This window comes from Rhinolophus ferrumequinum, chromosome 2 (genome assembly GCF_004115265.2).
Source record: "Rhinolophus ferrumequinum isolate MPI-CBG mRhiFer1 chromosome 2, mRhiFer1_v1.p, whole genome shotgun sequence".
NCBI classification, from domain to species: Eukaryota; Metazoa; Chordata; class Mammalia; order Chiroptera; family Rhinolophidae; genus Rhinolophus; species Rhinolophus ferrumequinum.
The window spans coordinates 36,206,076-36,223,917 of NC_046285.1; the positions used below are offsets into that span (position 1 = coordinate 36,206,076).

Genomic DNA, 17,842 nt, shown 5'->3' on the forward strand with positions numbered 1-17,842 from the left:
CATACCCATTGAATGCTTTAGGCAAATATAATTTATTTCAGTAATAACTAATACTTTAGCACTTACTTTGGCCTAGGCATTGTTTTAGGTACATTATGTTAATTCTTTTCATCTTCATAACCTGCAAGATAGGGGCTAGTTATAGTGCAGATGAGTAAACACAATGAGATAGTAGCAAAATTGGGATTCATTGTTCCTGAATCCATGCTCATAAACATTATGTAAGATTAGTGCTATGAAAAATCATCAAGATTGAGACCAGTTCAGCTCTGCCTTCACAAAACAATTCAAAGCTGGGATTCTGCATGGGACTATAAAGAAAAAATATAGCAGAAGACATGCAGCAAAATAGCAGAATGAATAATCTTCTTTCACAGGATAACTGTCTCTCTTTGTATCCTCATGTTGCTCTCATGAGGTCTGCGCAAAGATATTCACCATTAATATCATCACCAAAATGGTGGAAATTTAAAAATCTGAAAACACCAAAGATCGGTGTGGATGAATGACAGCAAATTTCATATATTGGTTGTGGGAAGGTAAATGGTATTTACTTGTGAAAAATTCATTGGCAATTTCAACTAAAACTGAACATAAACTGTTTAAGACTTATAATTTCACTCCTATATAAAAGAAATTAGTGCACATATAGCCGCAAAAAGAGTATGAAAATATTTATAAGAGATTTATTCAAATTCTACCCCAAACTGGAAACAACCCAAATTCCCATCAACCAGAGAATATAAACTGTGGTGCATTTATACAATGGAATTCTACACAGCAATAAAAAAAGAACAAAGTATAGCCGATGTGCAACACAAATGAATTTCAGATTATACTGACTGAAAGAAGCCAGGCACAAAAGTACATATTGTATAAGTCCACTTCTCTGAACTTTATGAGAAGGGACATTGAAGAAAACCTCATAGGGGGCTGGAAATGTTCTATATATGATATGGGTGGTAGCTACTTGGGTGTATAGATATGTTAAAAAACAAAACAAAAACAACCTATCAAGATCTTTACTGAAGATTAATGCACGTTATGCATTGTATGTATGTTCTCTCTAAATGGTAGATTATTTTTCAGTTTGGAACCCCCTGAAAGTTTGGAACACTATCAAGAAGCCACTCTCTAAGCCTCAAATTTCTTTGAAGTCTCCTTCAATTCACAATAACATAGTAGTTAGATTCACAACATATCTGTTTATTCTCAGAGAGGTAATGTTTCAAATTAATATCGGAAATACTTAACTTCTGTATCTTACAACAAAACTGACAGCCCAGCTTACTCTGTGGCTTCTGGATCCACTAGTACAGTGTTTTATCTTAATTAAGAAGCAAAGCATTAGCATTTAACAGCTAACACCTTCATCTTTATTAGGTTTGCAGAAATTTGTTGAGGTAATGAATGAAAAAGAAAATGTACTTAGGAGATGGGCACCTGAAGTAGAAAGAACACCAAGTGAAGCTCGAGAGAACAAAGACACATTTAAAGCACTCCACTTTCACCGAAGACTGATTCACAATGGCCTTCTCTTTGTAGAATTTTGCTAATCTTTGGTAATTTAATCTTTTATTTAGGGTTCATGTAACAAATAGAATATACTTTATGTAAATAGAAGCTGCCACAGAGAATTAAAATAAGCCTTGATTGAGCTTAATTATTTATTATTCAACTGAGAGCATTGTTAGGCGGAATTCCATCAATGCTTAACAAATGACAGCATATGAAGAGCAAAAAAAGTTATAACACTGAATAACTACTCTAGACACAAATCAGTGGGAACTAATAAAAAAATGAAAGCAATTCAGTATTTTAGGACTGAAAAGCTGTGAGCAATGTATTTTGGTAAAGAAAAATTATTATGATTACTAGTGAGATTGCCTTTTAATCCAGAGAAAGTTTAAATAGTATTGTTCAAGTTCGAGGTCAACATGAATTTAAAATAAAAGCAGGAAGGAACAGGTTCAGACTGTAAACAGCCTAAGGGACCAGGAATAAAACAAATTTTAATCATCATTCCCATCACCTTCACCCCTGAGAATCGCTGTGTCTTCTGTCAGGGCTCTGTGACGACGGAAAAGAAAAAAAAAAAAAAGAAGCAAAAGAAAAGATATGGCTTTGAGCTTTCTCCTCTACCACCCCCAAACACAGCCTAAATTCCCCAATCTTGTGTCCCAACCTTCCTCTTCCTAGGACTTTCAGCAGTCACTCGACCCTCCCGCAGCAGCCAGCTGAACAAGGAGGGACTAGGGGCGGGGAGAAGAGGGTGGGAACGCAAGGGTGATACTCACTCGCCTTCTTTACCAAGACAAAAAGACAGCTGAGGAAGACAGCTGTCCTTTCTATTCTAGCCTGGGGCCGCTACACTCCGGCAGAACGGTAAACTAAATATTACTACAGCGAAGCCCCTCACCTCCAAGTGCCGCAAAAGCTGGCTAGCGTTCGCCTCCGACTTAACGGCTTTATACTGACTGATGGTCAGGAGCAAGGACTTCAAGCAATGGGTGGAGTCCATTGAGACCCGCCACCGCCACGCCAAACGTCTACCACCTGGACCCAGCCAGGTCGAGTTTCCAGCTTTCGCCGCGCTTTTTTTGATTTGAGACCCCACCCCCTCGCTCCCAGAAGCTTCCGGTTCCGGTCACGCTCCGGAAACCCCAGGGCACCCTGGGGTACTGACTACTGTCAATGACGGAAGGGGAGTGGGGGAGTCGAGGAGATGGAGGGAAGGGGAGTACGGGCAGAGAGATCGAGGAGCTTGATGATTCCGTGAAGTGGGTTGGGAGCTGTCCTTTCAGATCTGAAAAGCCGCGAGGTTTCAGCTTTGAGATCCCGGGAAGACGAGAATCTCGCGAGAAATGCGATTGCTGCTCAAGCTGTGAAGGGGCAGTTAGACGCAAGGGGTCCTTGTTCATCAGTGCGCTCTGTTTTCGTTTGATTCCTCGGCCTTCACGCTGGATAGCCAGTTTTTCCTTTGCGCATCATCCTCTACCTGAGAAATGGTCGCTTCCCCCTAGTCTAGACACGGTGAGGAGCTCTGAGGAGGAGAATCTTGGGCTCTAGGTTTTGAGGCGGCCTGGGAGGGGTCCCTTTTTAACAGCTCATGTGTCCACCCCTTGTACGCAGAAATGCTTGTTTCTCAGAGTAAACCTATGGCCATTGGGATTCTGTGGCAAGTTAGTCATACCCTTAACGTAGTCGTTGTCAAACTTATTTGAGAAAGCTACCTGCGGGTGACTCCTGGGCCGGGTATTGCTCCGAGGGTGATTTCATTAGCGTCAGTTTTTGTAAGTGAAGGTGTCTGTTTTTATTTGGCGTGATTGATTGTTTTATAAATCTCGGTGTCCATGGAAATGGCGCTGTCATTTACGGCTTTTGATCACAGATAATTAATATGCATGTGTATGTCATTAAATGAGTCGAGTAGCTGGTTCTGGAGCTTTTTGCTTAATGTATGCTACTGTTGAATAAAGCTTTAAAAAGCAGTTTGGAGAAAATTGTAAGAATACGGTATATATCCTTTTATTAAACCATTTGTCAGAAATCATGTTTTGTCAATTCAAAGGAAGTATTCCTTACATCACTATTTTTAAAGGCAGGGTGTATTTTTATATTAAAAATCAATTTTAAAATTAAATCTGAAAGCTTAAAATAATCTAACCAATTAGACATACCTGTAAAAATCATTGGGTAATGTATATATGCATTCATTCATTCTGTAAACAATTACTGAGTGTGTAAAGTGGGCTAGACGTCTAGACATCGCCAGTAAGGGAACAAAGATAATGAAGTATCTCCTGCTGGGAAGGAACTGTCTACTAAGGGAAATATGCTAAACAGTACCTATGGAATTCACCACATAAATTAGGGGCACCATGCAGTTATGGTAAAGTTATGGTAAAGGCTGTCTGCTTACAATTCCTACCTCTACCTTTTCCTGTGTGATCTAAGGCAGATTCTCACTGCTTCAATCTCTTCGTAAGGTAAAATCTGGCTAACAGTAATACCTGTTGCATAAGATTGTTCAGTCAGTAAATAATTAATTAGAGCCTACAATGTGCTAGGCACTGGTCTAGGTAATAGATTCAGTGAATAAAATAAAAATCATACTGTCAATAAAACAAAACGTTACCATTACATTCTCTTAGGAAAAAAAACGCTAAATAATAAACACAGTCAGTTAAGGAAAGTGAGATGGAGAAAAAAAATAACAGCAGAATTATTTCTCTAATGTAATGGTGGCTGAGAAGAAGAGAAATGGGAGGTCAGGAAGGAGAAAGCAACATTTGAGGAAATACTGCAAGGAATACTCTCTAGGGGAAAAGATTTCTATATAGAATGGCAAGGGCAGAGGCCCTGAAACGCAAGCCTGACAATGTGTCAGGAACAGTAAGGATACCACTGCCACTGGAGTTGAGAGAATAGTAGAGGTGAGGTCATGTCAGGTCGTGCAGACAGTGACCTGGCATAATTATGTTCTCAGCATGTGTTAGTTACATCTTAATTCCTTGGCAAATGAAGTGATAACAGTTTGGTAATGTGAGACTTTCATTAGTAATGACAAATGTGTCATCATCGTCCCCATTTTGAGCCCAGGGAAAGGGTCAAAGCTTCTTGTAAGTGCCATCTTTCTTTGAGCTTGCATTTTAACTTAAGCAGTCACACATTTTTTTGTATATCTTCCATAAAATATCCATTTTAATACAAAATAATGTTTCTGAAAAATCACCAAAAATTGATATTGTAACTTTAGTAGGGTATACCCTACCATGATGATAGCTGTGAGAAGCATCTTTTTAGTCAGAGATGCTTGCATATCTTAATATGGGAAACACAGAGCCATATTTTAAGCCTCAAAAAGGAGGAAGAGGAGGAGATGAAGCTGGGTCCAGATGACTAAAAGCCTTATTAGTTTTGAGCTTGGACTCTATTCAGAATTCAGTGGTGACCTTTTTTATTTTGAACTGGGGCCTGATCTAGTTAGGTTTGTGTTTTAAATTGATTCCTGTGGCAGCTGGATGGGCTGTGATTTTGAGAAACATAAAACTAGAAGTATGGAGTATATCACATTTGCTGGAGTTTTTCCAAAGGATAACTAGGATAACTGAAGTGGAGGTAGCAAAGAGGTGACAAATTTCAGAAATGTATATGAGGTGAAATAGGCAAGATTTAGTGACTAATTTCAGATATAAAGAGTGAGAGGGATGAAACGAAGGGTTTCCAAATTTTTAGTTTGAGTGGTTGAGAAGATAACAGATACTGCTAACTAGTTAATAAAAAGTATTCCGGTTGTATTTTATATCCAGTGAAATTTTAGAAAGTTTTTCCTACAGTCTTGTACCATTCTCATTAAGTTTATTCCTGGGTGTTACATAATTTTTGTTACTGTGAGTGGGCTCTCTTTTTCTCCTATACATTTTTAATTTGTTGCTGCTTCTGGAAAAAAGATCCTGATTTTTGATATATCTTTTATATAACCTACTAAAATCTCTTACTCTAATAGAATTTTACTTACCTCCCTAGACTTTCTAGCTATATTATCATCTGCAAATAATAATTTCATCTCTCCTAGTGTAGTCTCCAAAACATGGAATAATCATGGTGATACTGAACATCTTTATCTTAATACTTAATTGAATGGAAATGACCAGTATTTTAACACTTAGTATAACTTGTACTATTGGTGTGTGATAAATGTTTTTTAAAGTGTTTAGGAGATTGCCCTTTATACCTGTTTTACTTGAAGATTTGCCAAAATGTCTGCAAAAAAATTGTCAAATGTTTACATTTATATATATTACTTTCTCTTTAAAATGGTAATGCAATGGATTATGTTGTTTTTGTTCTTGGGATAATAATAGCTAACATTTACTGAGCACTTGCCATATGCCAAGCACTTTTCTAAGAACTTTATACTTACTGCTTAATCTTCCTTACACATCATGCTTTTAAGTATTGTTATGTTCTCCATTTTACAGATGAAAAAAATAAGAGAGAAGTGTAATAATTTGTCATCACACCGGTAGTAGTAACAAACTATTTGCTATGCTGCAAATGTTTTATTCAGGATTTTATATCTATGTTCATGAAGATTTAAAATAATTTTTTCTTTATTCTCTCTTTTGGAATTTTGGTTATATATTACTTTTGAAAAATAAATGGGAAGTTTTTCATCTTTCTTCTGTGCTATAGAATAATTAGATCACCTAGGAATCATCTGATCTCCTGGGTTGTATACAATGCCTACAAAATTAAGCTTGATAGTTTATTTAGTGGTTAGAGCGTTAGAAAATATTTATATTTGTAATAGGGTTATAGATCTGATAATTTTTTTCTATCTTTTCTCGAGTTGATTTTGGAAATACTAGAAATACTTTGTCATTTCTCTAGATTTAAGAACCAACTATTTCTCTAGATTTAAGAAATTGATAGAGAATTGCATTAGTATTCCAATAATTCTCTTAATCTTTTACTTGTTTGTAATTTTAGATTTGCTTTTTCATTCTAACGTTATCTTTTTTCTTAGTTGGGCTTTCCAGCTGTTAGTCTATTTTATTCATCTTTTCAATAACCAACATTGGTTTTCTTCTTTTTTTTTTTTCAAAATCACTAATTTTACTTTTATCTTTATCATTTCCATCCGTATACAAACATTTTTCCTTTATTTGTTCTTTTTATAGTTTTTTAAAAGTTGAAGTCTTAGTATATTTACATACTATTTTTTTTAATGAAGAACTTTTATTTTATGCTCCCACCCCCCAAAAAATTGAAAAGACAGTAGCTAAAATGAGCGTCTGCATTTTGCCAGTTAGGTAGTATATAGTTTTTAAATACTAATATCCATTCATCAAATATTTGCTGAGTACTAGTCCTTTTTTAAAGAGCTTAAAGTCTGTGGGGGGAAATAGAGAAACCAGAATAAGTGCTATTAAAAAAAATAGTATATGCTATATAGGAACACATGGTATGTTTTAGAGCAAAATACTAAGTATCCAATTCCTTCATTCTTCAAGGATTGGCATAAAATTCCTATTCTCTGTACATTTTTATTGCTGTCCGTTATTTATATGTGGCATAGGTATTTTATTTATAGTTGGGGAAACACATTTAAGGGAGTTAAACAAAAGATGTTCAATATCTTACAACTTAAGTTTAGGGCTATCTACCTCCTTTAGTTCTTCTGGGAAAACGTTAAAAAAAACACACCATATCTTAAATACTGAATAGTAAATTGGAGATTTTTAATGTCTCATGACCAGGTTTAAGACATATTAGATGAATCAGACTGAATGAAGATATGAATTATATTTTTGAGAGAATTGCAAAGTTTGTAAAATACTGAATGTTGTAATATAGGAATTACACCAGAGTTGTGAACAGAGGGCTACTTGTTCATTTGTTCATCCACTATTTGTTTAATGAATGCTTGAGTGGTAGGTACATTGTTAGGTTCTGGGGATATAGCAGTGACTCAGACAAAAAAATTTCTATCCAAGTAGAGCTTTTATTTTAATCGGGGATATAGTCAGTAAACAAGACCTATAAATAAAATGTATGAATGTTAATAATAAGTGTTATGGAGGAAAAGAAGGGAGATGGAGGATGGGAAGTATCAGAGTTATTGTGGGTTGTTACAATTTTAGATAGTTGGGGAAACACATTTAGGGTAGAGTATTGATTAGTATTTGCTGTATAACAAATCACCTCAAAACTCGGTGGTTAAAACCATGAGCATTTATTCCTTGCTCACAGGTTTGAGGGGTAACTGCAATTAGTCTGATCTTGGCCTGACTTGGCTGCGTGGCTTTGCTCAGCTGTGTTTTGTGGGGAAGGGGAGATATCTAGAGCTTGGTTTCAGTTATGTTGAGATGTCTACTAGATATCCAGGAGATGATGAATGGGCTGTTGAATATATTATTTGTAGTTAAGGGAGAGATCAAGGCTGGAGATAAAAATTTAAAGCCTCGAGACTAAATGATTTAGGGTGAGTATGGATAGAAAAGACTATAGCCCAAAGTAGTTAAGTATTTAAAGTTTGCAGAAATGGGGAGGACCAACAAAGCACACTTTGTTGAGAAGTAGTTGCCAGAGGAAAGGGCACTATTATCCCATGGTTGTCTACAGGGATCAGTCTTACTTGTAGCATCTCGGCTACTCTTCTAAAGAAGGACTTCAGGTTGGCAGAGAAGGCAGTCTTAATCTATTAATACATACAGGCTCACTCTTCACTTCTGCCTTCAGAGGCCTTAAGGTGTGCAGAAGGATGGATAGCTTCATTCTTTAAATCAATATTGGCTAGTTAAAATGTGTCAGGTGCTGTTCTAGGCACTGGGGATGTAACAGAAGGATAAAAAAAAAAAAATTTTTTTCCGAACTTTGTGGGGCTTGCATTTGAGTGGGGACATAGGCAAAATCCAAAACTAGATCATTTGATAGGCATAAATATCAGGAAGAACAAAAGTTCCATTGGCCCAGATTCCAAAGATTCAGGGCAAAGAAATCCAGTGGTAGAACTGGCAGAGGTCTATTTGGATACCATGTCCCGACTATGGCTAAAACAATTCAAATACTACTAATATTAAATAGATTTTACTTTTTATGCAGGACCAGAAAACAAAATCTGTACAATTAATGTAACCTCTCACTTTTCAGAAATGTTACCTTCATCACAAAGCCAAAAAACCTATATAAACCAAAATTATTCTCCCTTTACAATTATTCTTCTCCTGTTTCTTTTCCCAACTATCAGGTATTAAAATTCAGCTAATCTCTAAATGATTTGCCAAACCATAAAGTTAAGTTTCACACTTTTCAAACAATTCCTGATTTTCTTTTCTATACATTTCATAGAAGTCAACTCTAGGTTAAGAGTACAAGGTTTGTCTATTTTCGGTTAAATGTTTTCCCCCACATTTTCACATATAATTTCATATCCCAGAATCAAAAGGTTGCCTTTTTTTTTAACACAAGTACTATCCACTGTTTCTGAATCCATTTTTGTATATAGTAAATATGAAAGTGATACACTTTTATTTTAAGTGAAGATACAGTAATCATTTTTAATTATAACTAATTTATTGAAGGTCTACTTTGTGCAGGGCAATGTCTCATTTTTAAATTTCTGGTCTTTCAGAAAGTAAATATTATCAAGTTCATGAAATGGGTAGATACAGGTTTCCTGAATTAAGATGTGAAGCTCTTTTCTAAGACAGTGGAGTATGCACAGCTTACCATATGTGAAACTGTCTATCGGGGTATGGAAACAAATGATAGAACTTTTTATTTTAATCTCATTCTTTTAAATATTATAGTAGTACCTGCATATAATTCATAAATGAATTACTATTCATATATTTTCAGTATATTCTCAGGTTTACTTCTTTAGAGATACGTGATCAAAAAAATTGGAAAATTCCCCAAAATCTTTAACCTTGAGAGAATAATTAGACAATATTATAATTATTTTTCATTTCAATACCACATACAATATTTAGCATTGTCCTGAATTGTTTTGTTGAACAAATGAATTTTCTTAGGAAAAACTAATGTGAATGGTATACTTGTATAAAATATTAAGACGACATGATTAATTGTCTTTACAGTATCATTTACTGAGCAGTGCAATCATGTAGATAGTGTTATTTCTGAGTGTCTGTGTGCATATTATCTACTTCAGTTCTTATGTACACTAAACTTACATAAAGTATCGCACTTAATGGGACATAGTGGAACAAGTATTGAATTCACAGTTGGTGAAACTTGGGCATGAATTCCTGCACTTATCGATTTATTAGCTATGTGTACTTTCTCAGCCTCAGTTTCTTAATTTTTAAAATGGGACACAGTAATGTTTCAGAGTTGTGTGATGATCAGTATTCAGTGTACATAGGTACATAGCCCGGAGCCTGGCACATAAGAATTGATGAAAATTAATCTTACTTTCAGTGAAACCAAAGTTGATATACCCAGTTAATTTTATATGAATGGAAACTCTTCATAACTAAAAGCTTGATCTACCTTTTCACCTAAATCCTTCTTACAAACATATGCCTTTCTGAGATGACGGGCAGCCACTTTTTCACATGGGTGGATCAACTTGGATTCAGGCTTTGTTATTGGTGGTGCCAGAGTCAAGTACATATTATGTCCTCCATTCCCTGCTTGATTATCATCTCTGCATGCATCATGTCTCAGCATCCTGTCTTATTTCCCTTTTTCATTGTTGTCTAACAACTGTGTAATGACAACATAATATTTTTAACTTGCTGAAAAGATTTCGCTTTTGGAGAATTTGCTTAGGGATAACATATGCTCCATCCAACAGTCCCTAGCTACATTTCTGACCAGAGTGGTTTTGGCAGTGCTGCCTATAAATAACTGGAAACTGATGGGTAGTTTAATATCTGAATGATTTTTTATTTTTCAGGTAAATCCTAACCTGTCCATATTCATTGCAGGTACACTCCAAATATTCAAAACACATTAACATATATTCTGTAGGTTTGCCTGTGTGAGTTCAGAAATAACTGACTGGATGGATTTGAAGAGAATTAAAAACCTGCTTCTGACCAGATGCTAATTTTGATAAGGATGTTTCGTATTTTGGCAAGTTTATAAGGAAGTGGGTATACATTGAGAGGTGCTTGCTTCCTGGTATGAGCTGCCAAATAGTGCTGACAATGACCTTTGCTAAATGGCAAGAGCTGAGATGGATAGTGAATACCCTGATCTTTTGAGGTAGAAAATATCTTCAGTTTCTGACAATTTTTGCAAAGATTTTCCAATCATTATCCACCTGTCCTGGAGTTTCCTTAAGCAAACTATGTATTTTTTTATTTTGGGGAAAATAATGTTTTGCCACCTGTGTCAGGCATATTAATTTTGTGGCCATGTCAAGATGTTAAACAAATACAGAAATGGAAGAAACGAATGGAAAATTAGAAAACCAAATAATCACTATATTTTATTCATTCTTAACACAGTTAATATCAAACTATAATGGTACAACCTGTTATTCTTTGAGTCTAACCTGATGGCCTTAGCCATTCTTGTTTACCTGGAGCTATCTAACATCCGAGAAAGAAAGACTTTCAGACTGCTTTACGACTTTAAAAACCACCTAGAATGGCTGTTGCTGCTTGTCCACCAGACATAATCTGATCAATAATAGTTATAATTTTGGTTCTAAGGAACTCCCATCACGAATATCTTGACTTATTCCTAGAAAGTGTCCTCTGCATATGTTTTAAAGTAGTTTCTGTACTTCTAATATGTGGCCAAAACATCTCACATCAACTTTAAGGAGGATTTTGGAATTCTTTGGGTAAAATCTAGCAGAAGTGATAACTGTCACTATTAGAGTTTGTGTTATTAGCAGACCCACGAACTTCTTGAGTACATTTAATGCTGAGGTAGTAAATCCAGCTCTTTAAAACAGCTATAAAATTGTATCAAGTTGCAGGTTCCGAGGTTGTTAATTGCAGCGTTGTTTGTAATATCTAAACAAAAAACGATAAAACTGGAGACAGTTGAAGTATTTATCAACAGTAGTCAGGAAAAGATGATAACATTTATACAGTGGCATATTGTGCAGTTTAAAGAATATGGCTGATGTATATGCGTTGATGTGAAAATGCAAGGTACCAAATGTGGTAGCTAAGCTGCCATTTGTGCCATATGGTATGTATATTTGAAAAATGATGATTTTGTGTCCCTGTTCTTAAGTGACATTATTACCATTCCTTTCTGTACAATAGCATTTCTCCATCAAGGTAGAGAATTAGAAGAAAAGCGAACTTATTTTGCTGCAAACTGAAACAAAATATAATGATGGTGATGATAGGAACATTTATATAGTAGTACTAACTATGTGCCAGTTACTATTCTATTGCATGTTTTAAACACTTATCTTCATGACAACCCTATGAAGCAAGTACCATCCTTATCCCCATTTTTCAGATGAGGAAACAGGCACAGAGACGTTAATTAATTTACAACAAGTTGCACAGCTAATGTATGTCAAAGCAGGCCTAAAAACCCTTCCAGACTGATTCCAATGTTTCTGTGCTCTTAATTACCAATGCTATGCAACCTCTTAACTTACTTTTGACATTGATGGAAATCTAAATGTCATTTCTCTTTCTTGTAGATCAGCTATTTGTGTTTGTACATGCTACATACTATGATGTTTCCCTGAAAATAAGCTGGCATTGTTATTAAATGCATAAAATACTCAAAATATCAACTTTTTGTTATTTGTGGATTTCTGACACATTTTGAAAAACAAACTTGAACTCAATTAACACAGTGAAAAAATTAAGATGAGTATCTAAGTGGATTTAAAAACAGTGTGCCTATATGTAATATAGGGAGGTGATGGGAGTGCTGCAAGGTAAATGTTTAAATGAATGATTAAAAAATGAAACAAGAACTGTGCCTGCTTTGATGTGAATAAACACAGCTTTTTAAAATGGGGGGAAAACCTGTACAATTAAAAACATGTTTGTCATAATTTCAATAGATAAGAGGGAAAGTGGGAGCTGAGAACTCTGAGGAAGCAGTAAGAAAAGCGTTTTACTATTATCAAGACTCGGGTGGTAATGCCTTATTTTTCAAACAGCTTGCAAATAAAATCATTTTGGTTGGTGAATAAAGGTATGCTGTAAATGACACTGAACTTCAGCTTGCCCTCTGACTGGTCCACCAGCCCGAATAGGTTCCAGGGGAAGAGCAGTTCCTCAGTTCCAGGAAGGAAGTCAGTTTTCAGTTTCCTGCTGATAGGGGAAGTCTATTGAAATGAATACACCAGGGGCAACCAGATTCACCCTTTCTCCCATGTTAAGCCTGATTTTAAAGGTTTCCTTCAGCATCTAGAATAGTAAGAACCTTTGCATTAGTTTAGAAGCACAGAGGTACTACTTCCTGTTGCTAGGCACTTACGCCTTCCTTCCCAACGGAGGCTGTAAAGTGCTACTGCTGCCGCTGGTTGGGTTTGCCACACATCTGCTCAGCTCCAGGGAAATGATGAGATTGATGATCCTCTCTCCTGGAAAACCTTTTCATCACAGCGATTCATCTCAGGTTGTATTTTTAAGGAGGCTGAAAAAGAAAGCCATTAGCTTTTAAAAAAACTCTGAATTCACTATCTAACTATCTTCTGATTGATTGATTTTATACCCTTTTCTTTTTCAAGCTGAAGACTAAATAGCTTACCAGAGGCCTTCCATCCACTCTACCTTGTTGCCAGAGGATTTGTCTTCCTTCTTTTTAGCCTCGCTGTTATTTGTACAAACAGCTACTGACTGAAGGGAAGCTTATCAGAATGGGGGAGGTATCCATGTCTGAGCTTTTAAATTCCGGAGACTAGGGGATTGTTTTGTCTAGAAAAGGCTTAAATTCGTGTGTTCTGGCTATGAAGTAATGCCTGTTGCTTTTTATTGAAATAACCAGGGAGGTTATAGAAACCATAAAAGACAGTTTGATCACAATCCTAAAATTGTCAAAAATCATCTCCTTTTCTATACAGCTTTATTAAAGAGATGAAGCAGACCTGATTTATTGTGAAAGAATAACAACGTTTATCCAACCTCTCTCTGCTTCATTATTAGCTTTAGGTGATATCTTTCATTGGTAATTTAACAATGCAATTTTAAGCAAGCATATGACTTTGCTTACTGAGTTTTAAAAATAAGAATAAAGCTAAAATAAAATAATTTACCTAGGAAAACTAGATTCTGCATAGGTAAGTTATACTGACAGCAAGAAGTGTTTTGTTAGGGATGGGCAAGAAACTAAGAAGTGTTGGTTAGAAAGCTATGTCTTATAATTTAGATGGATGTCAACCTGTGTGTAAACCTTTGCATTTGTGTTTTAATTAAGAAGTATTAGCTAGCGTTGAATTGTTGGAAATTACCTTTGTCTCTCAAGATTTTCTCTGTAACTTAGAGCTGGTGTGAGTCAAATACAGAATATAGGTAGTATAATTAGGAATAATTGTTTTGCAGATAGGTGATCTTTCAGGACTTGGACTTCTTTTAGCCTTTAGACCAGGAACTGACTTGTCCCCTCCTGGGTAAGCTAATCAAAGACAGTATACTCAGACCTAAAGGCTTAGGAGGGTTCAGGTCCTGCAGTTCCTTCTTTCTATTTGTTGTCTTTTTTCCTTTTTCTTTTTTTTTCTTTTTTTTTTTTTTTTGCTTTTGGGGAAACTTGGCATCATATAAAACGATGTTTCTTTGAATAAATACAATCTGAATTCTTAATAGGCGATTTACAAATGACCATGTGTAACATGTTTTCTTGATTTGGGAATAACCCATGCTGAATTGCGTTTTTTTGTAATGGGCCTCCAAAAGCTCTACCGATCTAATCTATGGGTGTATATCAAATATACTATGAGAGAAACTGGCTACCCAGTTACTGAGTTAAATAAGCAGTCCAGAGGCAACAAATGAGACGCTACCAGTCTTAGGCTTGGCACAAGCCCAAGGAACTCTAGGTCTGTTTTATTTATGTTATTGCTAATTCATTCTTTTCTTTTTCCTTATTTCTTTCTTTGCCCCAAAGCACTGAGCAGTAGTTTTACATATGTTTGCTCTAACAATTTCTGGGCTTATATACCGGGGGATCAGATAGGGAAGTAAGCCTAGCAGAGGGCATTGGAGTCTGGAGGCTTGAACTCTCAGTAAAAGAGAAAGCATATAGGACTGAATTGAAAAGAGTTGGTCTTGGGATAGTTAGAGAGCTATACTATAAATAAATAGATATACTAATGATAGTCTAGTTCCCTTTTTGTTTTCATTTGTGTTGCCTCAGTATTTTTTTTTCTTTCTGGAAACATCCATACCATGTATTAGTATTTGAACCAGAGAACATGCGATAGTTCTTTACACCCCACCACCTCCTATTTTATGGAGCAATATGATCATACGACTTTGGAAAAAAGTGGCTAAATGTTATTTTTAGACTAAAAGAAAATAAAACAATGCTATCAAGATTGTGTTAAACAGGACTCATACTTCTACGGGAAATAAATTAGTACAAACCTTTTGGGAAGCTGTTTGGCAATATACACCAAAGGGCTTAAAATATTTGTGTCTTTTAATCTAGGAATTCTCCTTCTGAGAATTTATAAGGAAATAATCATAAATATAGAGAAAGGCTTATAGACAATGGAGTTTATTAAAATACCAATTTTTTTTTATAATAAAACAATGAGAATCTAAATGTCTAATTATAAGGAAATGGTCAAGGAAATCCCAATCAACCAATTGTTGTGCAGCCATTGAGAGTGATTCCTAGAAGTATAAAATAACATGAAAGATGCTTTTGATATAGTGTCCAGTTGCAAAAAAGGTAGAGTATTGTCTATTCAATGTGATTACAAATTGGTAAAATACACCTATGCTTGTTAAAATTAAGTATATTAAAAGGTAATTAGTGATTTGTGTTTGGGTGATGAAACTATCTGATTTTCATTTTCTTTTGTAGCAGTTTCAAAATTTTCTTTAATTATCAAGTACTATTTATATGGCAGGGAGAAAGAATGTAATCCTCCTATATTCCCACTAAAAATATCACTTTCCTTACAGCTTTAAACAGCAGTAGTAAAAGTCAGTCTGCAAGTATTGGAATACGACTTTTGCAAAAGAGCACTGTGCATCATGGATTCTCTATCAGAAGAATTTTTTGTGAGGTAAGGGATGGATTGACAAAAGCCAATTGCATTTATTGCATTCTGAAGACACATTTGTCTCTCTTATATAACTTTGGGGAGCTAGTATGAATGAGATACCCTATATTTCAAGACAATTTACCAACTTTGGTTAGTGGGGGATGTAGCCTGTGTGAACTCTAATTTTAGAAAATTTCTTTATGGACTGCACCCTGACTAAAGAGCTAGGAATTGAAAAATGTACTACAGCTTGCCATACGTGGGACATTCTCAACAAAATGATGTTTTGTTTATCATTTAACAAGCACTTACATAGACTTACTGTTTGTGAGGCATTGTTTTAAATGCTTTTACAAGTTTTTATTTATATAAACCTCATAACAACTCTATGAGGTAGATGCTATCATTAGTCTCATTTTACCAAAGGTAACCTAAGCATAACACAGAAGACTCTACTAAGTGGTTCAACTGGGCCCAGGCCAAATGTTAATCTCTCCCCTCTAATCAGGGCAAGTTCAGCCTGTCTGTACCCCTCTCATATAATACTAAACAATAGGTTAGTACTGGAGATCTCCCTCCCACCTTCAGCTATCTCACATTGTAATAAGCAATGTGATCTATTAGTTTATTTTACAAGCAGGTACTGACCTCCTTGGTACTTAGGGAATAAAGATTAAGACAAAATTTGTGTACTTAGAATTGTCATGTAGTAGGAAGATATATAAAAAGTTGCATTTAGGCAAAATGCATACATACGTGTTATATTAGAGATGCTGTGACTATATTAAAAAAGCAATAACTATTGACTGGGGTTGAGTGCGTTTCTACAAGGTGATGTTTAAACTGAACTTTAACTAATAAAAAGCATTTTGATGGGTGTAGAAGCAGAGCGGATGGGAAGTCATTTGGCTGAGGGAACGGCACAAGAAAGTACTTAAGACAAATTCTTGGGGACGATTTTGACTGTCCTGCTAAGGAATATAGCTTTATTTTGTTCAGAGCCATTGACATTTTAAGAAAACGAAAATTTTCACTGTATTTTGGAAAAACTACCTCTATTGATAGTGAGAATAGATGGGATGACAAGATATGATACTTGTAATAGCTTAAAAAGAAGCTGATGAAGGCTTCTACCGGTAGGAATAGAAAATAATAAGAAAGGGGGGATTTATAAAACAAGAATCAACAGAATTCTATGACTGCTGAAATATGAGGAAAGGGGCAAAAAAGAAGTAGAAATGGCTCAAAGGTTTCTAATGACCAGAAGGAAATATGTACCATTAGCTCATATGGGGATCTCAAAAGGAGACAGGTTTAATGTGTGTGGGAGAAAGAAAGAGAGGATAGATAATGAGTTCAGTTTTGCACACGAGGAGATTGAGGTGCTGCCGAGATATCATTGTGGTGGTTGTCGAGCAGGTGGTTGGAAATGTATATCTGTAGCATCAAAGAGCTGTTAAGGCTGGAGATACAGATTTGGGGATCTTTAGAATGGGGTGCTATTTGAGTTCATGGAAGTTTGCTCACGTATTTATTCGTTTTTATATTTATTGATTACTCAATAAATATTTGAGTGCCTACTTTATGTCAGATGTTGGACTAGATTCTTGAAGATGAGGTAATGAATAAGTAGGACCTGATCCTTACCAGAGAGTGTTTATACATGAGCATAAATGAGATTGCTTTAAGTAGAAAATATAGTGAGAAAAATAAGAGGGCTAAAAGTAGAACATTACTAGTATACTATGTATATCTCAGGATATATTGTTATAGCAAAACTTCAGCTTCTTCAAGCAGCAGAACAAAGTATACAGGTGATAAAAGTAGTAGACTAGCAAAAGAAAACTACTAGTCTGGTATTTAATTTTAACTTTACTACTTTTTAGGTATTAACTTAAAACAAGTTATGTAGTCTCTGGATGTCGATGTACCCATCTATAGAATAAAATGTCTGCCATATATGACTGCTGATATATCTTCCTGTTCTTATGTATCAGGAACATGGTTTGATAGTGTTAATGTATACAGTTCTACATTAAATGTTATTAAAATAATAAATGAATAAAATGAATGAGAGGGAGAAGGATAGCCAGTGGTACAAAATGAGAAGTAGACAGCTGGGAAGGCTAGGAGAAGAACCAGCAGCCGCAAAATGGAGAGGTT

The 17,842-nt window shown here is 35.4% G+C and overlaps 2 protein-coding genes across 6 annotated transcripts in view; one reads left to right on the forward strand and one right to left on the reverse strand.

The window, feature by feature from the left end:
- CIP2A (cellular inhibitor of PP2A) overlaps nucleotides 1–2,727 on the reverse strand; it is a 33,809-nt gene extending 31,082 nt beyond the window's left edge. The window contains exon 1 of the mRNA XM_033131916.1: nucleotides 2,420–2,727. Coding sequence (XP_032987807.1) covers nucleotides 2,420–2,521 — 102 coding nt within the window. The 5' untranslated portion in view covers nucleotides 2,522–2,727. The remainder of the gene's footprint in view (nucleotides 1–2,419) is intronic.
- Nucleotides 2,728–2,766: 39 nt separating this feature from the next.
- DZIP3 (DAZ interacting zinc finger protein 3) overlaps nucleotides 2,767–17,842 on the forward strand; it is a 97,688-nt gene continuing 82,612 nt past the window's right edge. For 2 of the 5 annotated variants that reach the window (XM_033089625.1, XM_033089634.1), the window contains exons 1-2: nucleotides 2,768–3,033; nucleotides 15,597–15,700. In XM_033089625.1, the coding sequence (XP_032945516.1) occupies nucleotides 15,669–15,700 (32 nt within the window). In that variant the 5' untranslated portion in view covers nucleotides 2,768–3,033; nucleotides 15,597–15,668. Of the gene's footprint in view, nucleotides 3,034–12,962; nucleotides 13,087–15,596; nucleotides 15,701–17,842 lie in introns of those variants that run through there. The other 3 variants (XM_033089610.1, XM_033089644.1, XM_033089620.1) reach the window with 3 other exon arrangements.